At 51.2% G+C, this 12,111-nt stretch overlaps 1 protein-coding gene across 5 annotated transcripts in view; it reads left to right on the top strand.

Annotated features, from left to right (window-relative positions):
• Positions 1–12,111, top strand: part of LGR6 (leucine rich repeat containing G protein-coupled receptor 6) — a 117,533-nt gene that overhangs the window by 96,445 nt on the left and 8,977 nt on the right. The window contains exons 7-15 of one of the 5 annotated variants that reach the window (XM_081297275.1): positions 1,669–1,737; positions 4,303–4,374; positions 4,605–4,676; positions 5,744–5,812; positions 7,011–7,082; positions 8,245–8,310; positions 9,506–9,577; positions 9,957–10,028; positions 11,639–11,764. In XM_081297275.1, the coding sequence (XP_081153401.1) occupies positions 1,669–1,737; positions 4,303–4,374; positions 4,605–4,676; positions 5,744–5,812; positions 7,011–7,082; positions 8,245–8,310; positions 9,506–9,577; positions 9,957–10,028; positions 11,639–11,764 (690 nt within the window). Of the gene's footprint in view, positions 1–1,668; positions 1,738–4,272; positions 4,375–4,604; positions 4,677–5,743; positions 5,813–7,010; positions 7,083–8,244; positions 8,311–9,505; positions 9,578–9,956; positions 10,029–11,638; positions 11,765–12,111 lie in introns of all 5 variants that reach the window. The other 4 variants (XM_081297276.1, XM_081297277.1, XM_081297278.1 and 1 more) reach the window with 4 other exon arrangements.

The following is a 12,111-nucleotide window of genomic DNA, read 5'->3' as shown; positions in this document are numbered from 1 at the left end:
GTATGGAGGGGGACAATTATCTAGCTCTCTAGCTGCCAGACGCTTGTCACTGCTCCTCTGGCCCTTGGGCTGGGTTCCTGGCTCTACCTGTGGACTATTTAGTGTAATGGCCCTGTCATGCAGAGGAGCCTGCCATTATCTCTATGTTAACATGATATTTATCACAAAACCCTGCCAAGTGTCACTCTGTAATTAAAGGACCTCCACATGGTTCCCCTGCCCTGGCACCAGTCAGCCATTAACATTGTCAGGAAAGGGGCAGCTTTAAAAGGCTGAGAAGATGGGCTCAGGTCCCCCTGAGAGGCTCCAGAGGGACACTCGAACTGACCCTCCACATATATACCATTGCCAAGCCTGGAACTGTGCAAGTCAGGACTTCAGAGGCATCAAGATCCCAAATCAGGCACATTTCCACACGGGGCTGAGCAAAGCTCCTGCCTGTGGGGGCTGCTTCTGTTTGTCATGAGCGGTTCTAAATCTTTTCTGATAAAAATAAAAATTTCCCTGTGCCTCTCCCATCTCTCCTGCCTTTCTGCCCTGTCCACCACTCCACAGGGCACCAACACAGAGGCCTCTTGAAAGAGTGAAAGGAACGAAGCCAGGATCACGTTAGGGTCAATATTTGGCTCCTGTTGCCTAAAGAATGCTTTCATGAGCCTCTTTATACAGGGCTATAGATTTTTCTGTGGGACAAATTCCGAGACTGACATCCTGAGTATGGATCATCTTTTAATTTGAAAAACATGTTGGTAAATTGTTTCTAAAACCAAAAAAAAAAAAAAATTGCACGCGTTTAAATTCCCACTTACAGTTTATGAGAAAGCTTATTTCCCCACATCCTTGCCAACTTGGGTTGCCACCCCTTCTAAGAACTACCATCATTGTTTTCTGATTATGCATGTGATATGTATTCATTGTAGAAAAAAATGAAAAAGGGTTAGAGAAAATAAAGAATAGCTGTTATTATGCAAAGATTTAAAAACACTGTCCATTTTGGTAGAAGACAACAACAGAGACTACAGCCAAAGTAGTCACCTGAGAAACTTTCTGGAATCAAGAGAGGAGCAATGTGTTGAAGATCACCCCATTCGCTGGGCATACCTTTAAATCCCAGCTACTCTGGAGACTGAGGAGGTCCACAAGTTCAAGACCCGCCTTGGCAAACTTAGCAAGTCCTTCCCCCCATTTCAAAATGAATGAATGAATAAATAAATAAAAGAAAAAGGGTTGTGGTGCACCTCAATGGTGGAGCGCCACTGGGTTCAATCCCCAATAACACACACACACACACACACACACACACACACACACACACACATACAACCCCATTTCTCCTGCCACCTCCCCTCATATCTCCAAAGTCATGAGATACTTTCTGCAGCTTATGTAGACTATTCTGAGAAGGTGGTTCCAGGTATCCACACCCCTGAAGTGTGTCCCCCACTCCAAACGGTTCTGCTGACAGGAAGGCTCCAAGCCTGAGGATTCGTGGAGTAAGAACGGAGTGCAAACATTCCAAAAATATGTTTCCAGACATTGGCAGCTTTATTCAACAGATTGGAAAACCCATCTCTCTGGTCAACCCCAGAGCCAAGTTTCCATTTCTCTGGGACCCTGACATGCCCTGTTAAGCCTCTGTGCTAATGATGGCTCTGCTTTCCGTTCCAGAGACCTGAATTATAACGAGCTGCAGGAGTTCCCCGTGGCCATCCGGACCTTGGGCAGACTACAGGAACTGTAAGCTCCTCTGCTGGTTTCAGCGGGTGTCTCCTTCCAAGGGCAGGGGTTGCAGCCAGCCAGGACCTTGCTCATACCCTTGCCTCCTCGCCTCCCCTGGTCCTTGTTAAATCTGTGGCCACTGGCCCTGCTGATTCCCAGCATAGCTCTAAGCGGTCACAGGCCTTCTTAACTTGGCTTTGAGCATCTCCTGGGGGTGTGTCATCAGCCTAAATAGCCCTGGGTCCTTCCAGCCTGGGAAGACACATGGCATGAGCCACCTCCTATGTAGCCTGGGCCTGGCACTGTCCCTGCCTTGGGTGGGATGTGTCCAGAGACAAACGAGGAGAGGCACCGGGGGGGGGGGGGGGGGGGGGCCCATTTACAGGGTTGCTACTCATCACCTTGTCTCTAAGAGGACTGAGAAATTCCCTCTGGTTCCCACAGTCACACTTCATTATTCTATTTGAGCATTCACTGAGCACCACCGGACCTAAACAAAGAGCAAGGTAGACATGGGCCTTCTCAAGGACCCTTCAGTCTTCCACAACACAAAGGAACACGTGGAAAGCAGAACCGGGCAAAGCAGCATGACTCTAACCCGAAATCGAGCAGTGTTCACTAAAATGACCACAGGAGACAGAAAGGTCACGTGAACTGGGGCATCCTGAGATTGGTCTTAAAGGATGAGTGGGGTTCCGGAGAAGTTGCTGCCTCATTTCAGACAGCAGAACAGTGCAGGCAGCCGAGCTGGCAAAGGGATGACCACTGGAGGGAAGCCTGCCTTGCTGGAAGGGGGACTCTCAGGACCTGAGAGGTCTAGTGTACAGCTGGGCTGGAGTCAGATTAAGGGCCTGAAATGAGCCCCAGACCTTCAGGCAGAACAGCATCTTCATATTTCAAACAGCCACCTAAGGCCAATAGGACCAGCCCATGCCACCTTCCTCATTTCTTCCAGAAATTTAAAGATGTGAATGCCAAGTGTATGCAGCAGATAAACAATGGCTGAACCAGCCAGAGGAAAGCGTCTGAGGCAGTATTGGAAGTCCTCTATTGCCAATGAAGGAATTATTTCCAAAGGAGGGCTGATTGTTTCCCCATTTTTCCTAAGACATGAAAGAAGGATGATGTTTGATCAATCAAGGGGGCATGGAAGAAACAGGATGTGCCAAGGCCTAGGGAAGTCCCCAAGCATTAGGGAAGAGAGAGCAGACACTAAGTTAGCAGGAGCAAGAAAATACATGTACATGGGGTGTGAGTGTGTATGTGTCTATCCATCCATCTCTATCCATCTTTGTATCTATCCATACAGATCTATTTATCTATATCTATCCATCCATCCATCTGTATCTACCCATCCATCCATCTATATCTATCTCTTGTCTATCTATCTGTATCTATCTCTACCAATCTTTATTTATCCATCCATCCATTCAAACATTCAACACCTATTTCCTTCTATCCATCCACGTCTATCTCTCATCTATCTGGATCATCTCTCTCTCTCCATCTATGATCACTTATCCATCTCTGCCTACCTACCTATCATCCACTGGGTGAAGGCTACTTGAGAACAGGGACACTGCTTATAAACTTCTTGATCCTTCAAAGCTTGGTCCAGCACAAAACACAAAGGAGGTATTAAAATATATATATATATATATATATATATATATATATATATATATATATTTATATGTGTGTGTGTGTATGTATAATGTATAAAGTGTCTATGTATGTATATATGTGTGTTTATATATGTATATATAAAAAACGAGTGAATAGAAGGAATGAATGAAGTAACAAATAGGACTTGGTGGGTGACATTGGCCTGAGGTGTCCAAGGTAAACTTTTGAGCGAGAGCGCGAAGGTGAAAGCCACGGTAGGAGAGCAGGAGGGGAGAGGCTCAGGTGAATGAGAGGATGACTAAAAGGGCCTGCTCAGCATGGCTGTGCGGTTTTCAGTATAACATGTGACTTCTTGGGAAATGTTCTTCCCAACTCACCAAACCCATAGTTCCTGGCTTCCAAACCCCAGACCCTCAGCTGGGTGCCTCATTCCTCACCTCCCCATGATGCCGTGCCTGGTCATTCAACCCCGACTCTGTCCCTTGTCCCTCCTGCTGCTACAGGCGCTTCTATATTTCCTCATTTTAGGGCACTGAGGCCAAGTCAGCCTCCATTCAAGAGACATCCCCTGCCCTGGCTTTCTGCATCCCTGTTTTCCTTCCACAGCCCCTTGGCTTCCTCTGTGGGGACTCACCAGAGCTCCTGACATAAGTGATCCGGGAGAGGGCTCCCCTTTGGGACAGTACTCAGGGTCTTGGCCTTGGCATGCTCTCATGGGCTTCCAGAGGCCTGCGGCTTGGGACTCCACCCCTCACTCTCCTCCCGCCATCAGGGGAAAGGATGGATGTGTTGTTGAACCAAGAAAATTTACAGGCAGGATTTGAACCTGGGGCCTCCAGGCTGATGTCTCTTTGGTCTCGCAGTCTGTATAATCGTCAGGAAGCCCCAGGGAGTCCCATTTTCTCCCTCTCCATACTTTTCCCCAAGTCCTCACTGCTCCTGGGCGCTGTCTTCCAGGGGGTTCCACAACAATAACATCAAGGCTATCCCTGAAAAGGCCTTCATGGGCAACCCTCTGCTGCAGACAATGTGAGTACTGCCTCTCTGTTTCTAGGTGCTGAGAGTGTTGGTGCAGGGGGAGGACAGAGGCTGGGGAGGGCGAGGGCCATTCTTAGAAAGCAGCAGGGGAGCAGGACTAAGGGAGAGGGCTAGCCTTCTTCTTTGTCCCTTTCCTGGGAGGAGAAGGTAGCAGAGGTCACCCTTGGTCCCAGCTGAAAGGGGTAGAAACTGAATTAGGTGCTTGGGTCTTTTTCTTCCAGACACTTTTATGATAACCCAATCCAGTTTGTGGGAAGGTCAGCATTCCAGTACCTGCCTAAACTGCACACGCTGTAAGTTGGCATCGAAGGCTGCCGCAGCCAGGGCCTCTCCCACCCTCATTCCTTCTTGCTCTCTCCTTCCTTTGGCCTGCAGATCTCTCACCTGCAAGGCACAGTCCTACTGGGAGACGTGCTCCTCAGGGCTGTAGGCCTCCAGGTCATTCGCCCTATTTCCAGATCTAGCTGGACTTAATGGTCTCCCTTCTCTTCCATGACCCATGGCTTCTTCCATTTTATAGAAGGAATGTGGGGCTCACAGGTACTGACTGGGCATGAGCCCCCAACCCTTAACTTCTGATCCTGGGCCCATTGCTGCCTCCTCAGGGTCTTTGATGAATTTTTTTGGTGCACTTGTGTGCAGGAAAAAGTGGAGAGGGAGACCCAGCAGTCTAAAGCAGCCTGAGAACCAACAGATTCAAATAAAGCCACAGCAGATGGCAGGACAGGGGAGACCCTTTCTCAGGCTCTATAAGAAACAAACTCCAAGAGTCAAAGACTTTTCCAGAAACACTCAAGAGGTTGCCTTTTAAACGGAGGCAACTGCCTGTGGATTTTTGCTGTTGCTTTGTTGTAAGGTGAGGCCTAAGAGCTGAAATTGATCAGCTCAATCTGGGCTGAGGTAGGCTGAGTCAGTTTTAGAAAAATGACTGGCTGGGTTCACACCTGTAATCCCAGCGACTCAGGAGGCTGAGGCAGGAGAGCCGCAAGTTCCAGGTCAGCCTGGGCAACTTAGTAAGATCCTGTCTAACAATAGTAATAATAATAATAATAATAATAATAATAATAATAAAGATCTGGGGATGTAGCCTTAGTGGTAGAACACTTGTCAAGTATGTGTGGGTTCAATCCTCAGCACGACCAAAAAAAATAGCAAGGGGTAAGAAAATGGCCAGTTGGACCCTGCTAAGTATGGTTCAGCCACTGTCAGGGCCAGAGAGGCTGATTTGAGGGAGGCTGGGGGAAAGATGACATTTTCCCAAAAGGTAGAGTCTCTGAATGGGGAGAAGACTGAGGGTTGAGATTCCCCAAAGCTGAGGCGCCCTGACTCACCCCTTAGCACTTGTCGTCTCTGTTTCCAGGTCCCTGAATGGCGCCACGGACATCCAGGAGTTCCCGGACCTCAAAGGCACCAGCAGCCTGGAGGTCCTGTGAGTGGATCCTCTCTTGCCTCTTCCTGCTCTGCCTCCCCAGCTTCACTCCCAGGAGTTCTTGCCTGCCTCCTGACCCTGGGGGGCAGGGTCCCTGGCCTGCCTCTGCTCCTGGTGCTGTCCAGGGTCTATGGCCATCTCTATGTGCACTGCCTCCAGGCCAGGCAGGGGTGGCAGGATGGGGCTGAGGCGGCTGGTTTTCCCTGACTTCAGAGGTTCTAACCCCAGGCCCTGGGTGCAGAGGACTCCGGACCCAGAGCAGAGTTGTGAAAACCCACCTCCCGTGTCTTTCTGAGGCTTGATTCTAACAAAGACTTTCTCAGATCACCCATGACTACATTCTGTGGTGTGGGGAAGGGGTGTCAGTGCATAGTAGGCCCTCCGAACCATTTAAATGAATGAATGAAACAATCAGGCAAACACCCAGGGTGATTGTTAGAAAGTGAACTCCCCGCCCCACATCACACAGCTTATTCATGACTTTTGGAGACTGGAATGCTTCTCTGTGTCTCTATTGTCTTCCCCCTAGATTTGCTGGCATGTGGGAATTTTTTCACGAGGGAAATAATAGTTCCCCAAGGATAACCTTGGCCTTGGATCCTTACTGGGACACCCTGTGCCCAAGCCAAGCCCATTCTCCAATCTGTCTCCACTACCCTCTCCACCCTGGCCCCTGGGTCCTTCCCTCTTTCTCATCTCTTCTCCCTCCCGCAAGGCATAGGGAGGGAACTCTATGCTTCATTCCCAGGGTTCGACTAGAACTTTTTTCTCTCTATTCCCTGTGATGGCCATTCTTCTTCTCTTAAGCCTCTAGAGCACATAAGATTTAGTCCCTGTCCTACAGGCTTAGTTGCTGGAGACCATTATGATGCCCAGGAAGGGGATCAGATGGGATGGGTGGGTGGGGCTGAGCCTGCAGGGACTGCCTGTCAAGCAGAGCCCTTGGGCTGGGTCTCTCTCTCCTTCTCTCCACTTCCCACCCCTAGTTCCTCCAGGCCTAGAGGAGTTTGGCACTCAGATGCCACGGCCTGCTCCTTTCTGTCCCTGGAACCCCGCCCCTGCCCTGTCTCTCCCACCACTTCTTTCTTTTGTCAGCTCTGTCCTCCCACGACAATATCAGGTCCAGAGCTGGAGAACCACGGCTGGGAATGGCAGGGCCCTGGGCCTGGTGCCAGCTCTGTCTCTGTTCTCCCTGCAGGACCCTGACCCGCGCAGGCATCCGGCTGCTCCCACCGGAAATGTGCCAGCAACTGCCCAGGCTCCGAGTCCTGTGAGTGGCTCACAAGCATTCCACTGTCTTGGCATCATGCACCTTCCCCCATGTCCCAGCAAAGGCCTCCCCTGCTTCCTTCTGTCCCACTGGGTCACATCTTTCTGGAGAGGGGGCAGCTTAGGTTCCTTCTGAGAACCTGCCCCAGAGAGCCTGGGTTGTCCTGTTGTTCAGTATAAAGACGATGGTTTTTGGAGTCAGACCTGGGTTGTTTGAGGCCCAGCTCGGCCCCTCATTGGCTGCATTAATTGGAGTCACCCTTTAATTTCTCTGAACTGCAATCTTTTATCTGTAAAAGGAGTACAGTTGTAAGCATTGAAAAATATGTGTTAAGTACCTAGCATACCATAGGTGCTCAATAAAAGGCATCATTACTCGAATTTATACAAGAAAGTTCATTCCTTTTGGGAGTGTGAAGATACCTAAGTGACCTATAAAGTAAGTCAAGGGTTTTTTTTTTGTTTGTTTGTTTTTTCCCCTCTCTCTTTCTTGGCTCCAACTTAAATCTGAGACTCTTCACCGGGGTACATAGATCCACAGCTCAGGAAGGGTATGCTGACACACAGGTGTCCTGAGATGTGAGTTCCAGAGCCAGTCTTGCCAGTCTCCAGTGGTGTGTCCCTGGACAGATTCTGTTCTAAGGTTCTGGGCCTCATGTTCCTCATCTGGTAGGTGAAGGCACTAAGCCAGCTGTTCCCTTAGGGCCCCAACTCTGATCTTCCCTACTGACACTATAAACAGTGGCTTTAGGTACTATGGACTTCAGTTGGCACAGACAGGTTTGCTCAGTGGTGCCCAGGTTCCCTTTGGCTGTCTCGGTGTCCTGCTTCCCACTCAGCCTCTCTCCTCAGGTCCTCTCTCCACAGCCCTCTCCCCTCCTGCTCCACTTCCCCAGGATGCCTCCAGGGTTCTTCTGGTGGATACTGCCCTATTGAGAAAAATACCAGTAAGGTATTATAAGCCCAGTGAGGACCAGGGCTCAGCAAGGGGACATGAAGAGAGGTCTAACTGAGGAGGCTGGTATCCTCAACTACAGTGTTCCTATAGGGTCCCTATGACCTTTGACTACTTGACAAGAAAGCACAGCCCTGGCCAGAGCTCCTTCTCCTGCCCTCACATAGCCACTGCTTTGCCCCAGCCCTGGCCTTTCTCTCTTCCCCAGGGAGCTGTCTCACAATCAAATTGAGGAGCTGCCCAGTCTGCGCAGGTGTGAGAAGTTGGAGGAAATGTGAGTTTGGGGGCTGAGGGAGACAAAGGCAAGCCAGACTTGACAGGTCTGAGGGGAGGATCAGCAAGGGGCGAATCAGGCTCAGAATTTTCTCCCTTCTCTGAGTTTGTTGAACAAAAGCATTAGGGATGAGAGCCTGGGAGAGGACTGGATATGGCCCCTAGGACTCACAGCAGATGACAGACCCAGGAGCTGGAACCCTAAAGGAGTCTCAAGGTGGCTCCTTATGAGTCAACAGCAACAGAAATACAGCAGAAGATGAGGGCCAGGGCTTTGGCTCATTAGTGAAATGCTTGCTTAACGTGTGTGAGGCCTGGGTTCAATCCCCAGCACTGGGGAAAATAAAAAAAAAAGAAGAAGAAGAAGCTAGAAAGTAAAACTCAGTAGTGATAAGAAAAAGGCCACATTAGGGCCTGGTGGGCTGGATGTGGGAAGGGTTCAGAGGAGCTGGAAGCACTCTGCATTTTGGAGTGTGCACACTCATTTCCACATGCCCATAAACATACACACACACACACACACACACACACACACACACACACACTCACACTCTCCAACATCCCCCTCCCTGCCCCCCGGATTCAAGTTTCACAAGGAAAAACATCACTTTAAAAAATTCTCTAAGCCCTATTCACCCAGCTCCTGTTTTCTCAAACTAATATGGCATCCTAGGCTTCTGTGCATCTATATTTTGCAGGGCACTCCTTTGTAGAGCCCGGGCTAGAAAATGTGTAAGGGTCTGTCCTGTTTGTCTGTGGCTCTTTGACATTGCTGAGGCCCAGGATCCATCTCACCAGTTTAGTGAGCTCTGCTTCCTGGCTCAGGCCAGTCTGTTGGGCTGTCCAAGGTCTGGGCGGTGCTCTGCCGCTGGGCTGGGATCTGGAGGACCCATGGCAGTGGGGGAGTGAGGGGCAGTTCAGCTGGGCTGGGAGCCAGGCCCGGTGGGAACACTGGAAGCTGACTCCCTTTTGGGCCACAGGGATGGTTTTGTGGCTTTGTCTCCTGACCCACTTACCCAAGGCAACCGGATCCCCTTGTGCTCCCTTTAATTCTGGTGACATCCGCGGGCTGGGCCCTTTCTTCCTGTGCCAGGAGAAGTGGGGGGCTCTTCTTTCTTCTTCCCAGTGCTCAGGGGGCGTGGATCAGAGCCAGAATCTGAGCCCAGAGGCTCATCCAACCTCTCTTGCTGCCCTAGCGGCCTCCAACACAACCGAATCTGGGAAATCGGAGCTGACACCTTCAGCCAGCTGAGCTCCTTACAAGCCTTGTGAGTACCTGCAGCACCCAGGGGTGGACCCTGGAGGAGCCAATGCCAGGCTCATACCCATAGCACATGTGATCAGTGTCCACATATGTGACATGCTCGGACTTCCTGTTCCACCGCCCCTACCCCCATCACACACAGAGGACAAGAAGTACTTCCCCCTACAGATGGTACTCAGGGGCCATGTGGCTCTAGAACCAAGCTGCTATGTCCCTGTTTCTGATGCCACAACCAGGCTGGGAGTTGGACAGCAGCAGGTATCTTCCCCCAGAGGCTAAGGTCACTGCAACTGGAGGGAGGTCAGATGGGAGGAAGAGCCCAGGTGGGAACAATGAGAACTCCACATGCCACCATCCTCTCCTATCACACTCTTTGTCCACAGGGACCTAAGCTGGAATGCCATCAGATCCATCCACCCAGAAGCCTTCTCAACGCTGCGCTCCCTGGTCAAGCTGTAAGTGCCCACTCACTCTCCTCTAGGATGCTAGGGACCAATTGGAACTGTGGGATATCCAGTGGGGGTAGGAGAAACACCCCTGATTAGGGACATGCATTAAAGTTTGACCACACATGCCAGGGAGATGGGCTCCAGCCTAATCAATCATTCTGACAGTCCGTTTGACACATTGTGGGGCCTGATAAACAGAATCCACCTCTTGCAAGCTCCAGAACATCATCTGCTAATGTTCTGCAACATTTTGGCAGCCTCAGTCCTCCCCCTGCCCCCCTGTCCCATCCCCCACTCCACCTCCAGCCTTTCGATGCTCTACATGCACCAATAAAGGGGGTGTATGGGCCTGGAACTCTTCAACACAAGAGGGTGGTGGCTGTTGGTGGACCCAGGGTCTCAGAGAGCTCAGGGGTCCTGCTTGACATTACTCTAAAGGCTGCCATTCTGCAGAACAGCCGGGGACCAGAGGTCTGCTAATTTATATAGAATGTAAATAGGGAGCTCGTAGGTTTGGTCATGTGGCTTTTATTTCAGGGGCTGCCACACAATGTGGTACAGGTTATTGGCTGCACCAGGGATCCTCCTGATCTCCTACCGCCCTGTTTTCCAAGTCGAGTGTCCCAAAGGCAGGCCGGCCCCAGGGGGTCCTTTTCTAATAACACAGAGACCCCTTTGGGCTAGCTCCAGCCCTGGCTGCAGAGCCCCAGGCCCTCATGTCACAGGTGACATCTCCAAGGTCCAGAGGGAGAGGCTCAGAGCCGAGGACAGAGCCCAGGACTCCCAGGCTGCAGTCTCTCCCCAGGCTGCGGCTCTCTGGGCTCTGGGCTGTGACCTTGCAAAACTCTCACCTCCGTCTTCCCTCTCCTGTTTGCTGTACTCCTGCCAAATAGGTAGGGCAGATATTTTTATCCTTTGAAAGATGAGGACATTGGAACTCAGGCAGATTTGTGACTCCCTTTGGTTACACAGGGAGTTGGTGACAGTGCCAGGTTTCCTGCCTTCCAGTCCAGGGCTATTTCCACCACGCACCGTCTGTGGTGGTGGTGTTTGCTTTGGAGCCTCGGCTTCCTCTAATGCATCTCCAGTGGAGGACCATGTACGTCCTCAGCTCTGGCTCCAGAAGGCACCGTAGGGCGGGATGGATGACCCAATCCCCACAGTATCCAGATGCCCAGCTCTGTCCTATCCCCAACTCTGGCCTCTGTAGCATCAGAATAGCAGAGGAAAGAAAGGAGGAGGAAGCCAACCGCAGACAGATCCCCTAGGGGGATGGACAGGGATTCCTGGATGAAAATCAGACCTGGATACAGGAGCTGTGTCTGAGGGGCTCTGTTACCTCTAAATTGGGACAGCTTGGCATTAAGTGGTACATAGCTGGCACTTTGTGTTTGTTGAATGACCGAATGAATGAATATGTTGTGGATGGTGCCTCTGGCAACTCTTGACCACACTCCTCCCCGGCGTGTAATGCCGTCTTTTCTCTGTGCTCATCTTCTGTCCTTTGCTCCTCTCCTCTTGCTTCCATCCCAGGCACACTGGCCACACCCTCTGCACAGCCCTGCCCCCTCAGCAATCCCACTGACTGCCAATAACCCTGCCATCCACTGTCCTAGGGACCTGACAGACAACCAGCTGACCACACTGCCTCTGGCTGGGCTTGGGGGCCTGATGCATCTGAAGCTCAAAGGGAACCTGGCTCTGTCTCAGGCCTTCTCCAAGGACAGTTTCCCAAGACTGAGGTGAGGGCCTGGCTTTTCCCCCCACATCTGGGTATGTTTGCCCAGGGTCTGCTGGAGGCCAGGGAGGGACAGGGAGAAAGCCATGGGACCTCACCCCAAGAAGAGCCTATGGCTTGGAGCGTGTCTGAGACTGCATGGGAAGGCTCCCTGGGCCTCCTGGGAGTCTGGTCTCATACATGCCTCCTCTTACTCTTCATCTCTTTCTAGCATTTTCCCCACTTCAAGTACCACTCCTAGGGAACACTGGAATATACGAGGGTGGTAGTAAGCGGGGTTGAAGGCCCCTGGACCTCCTCACTGTGCCTGGTTCCACATAGCCAGGCTGCCCGTCCTCTCTTTGGCAGCAT

Source organism: Spermophilus citellus, assembly GCF_964194105.1.
Source record: "Spermophilus citellus genome assembly, chromosome: 6".
In the NCBI taxonomy this organism is placed as follows: Eukaryota; Metazoa; Chordata; class Mammalia; order Rodentia; family Sciuridae; genus Spermophilus; species Spermophilus citellus.
This window is presented reverse-complemented; position numbering and strand designations above follow the sequence as displayed.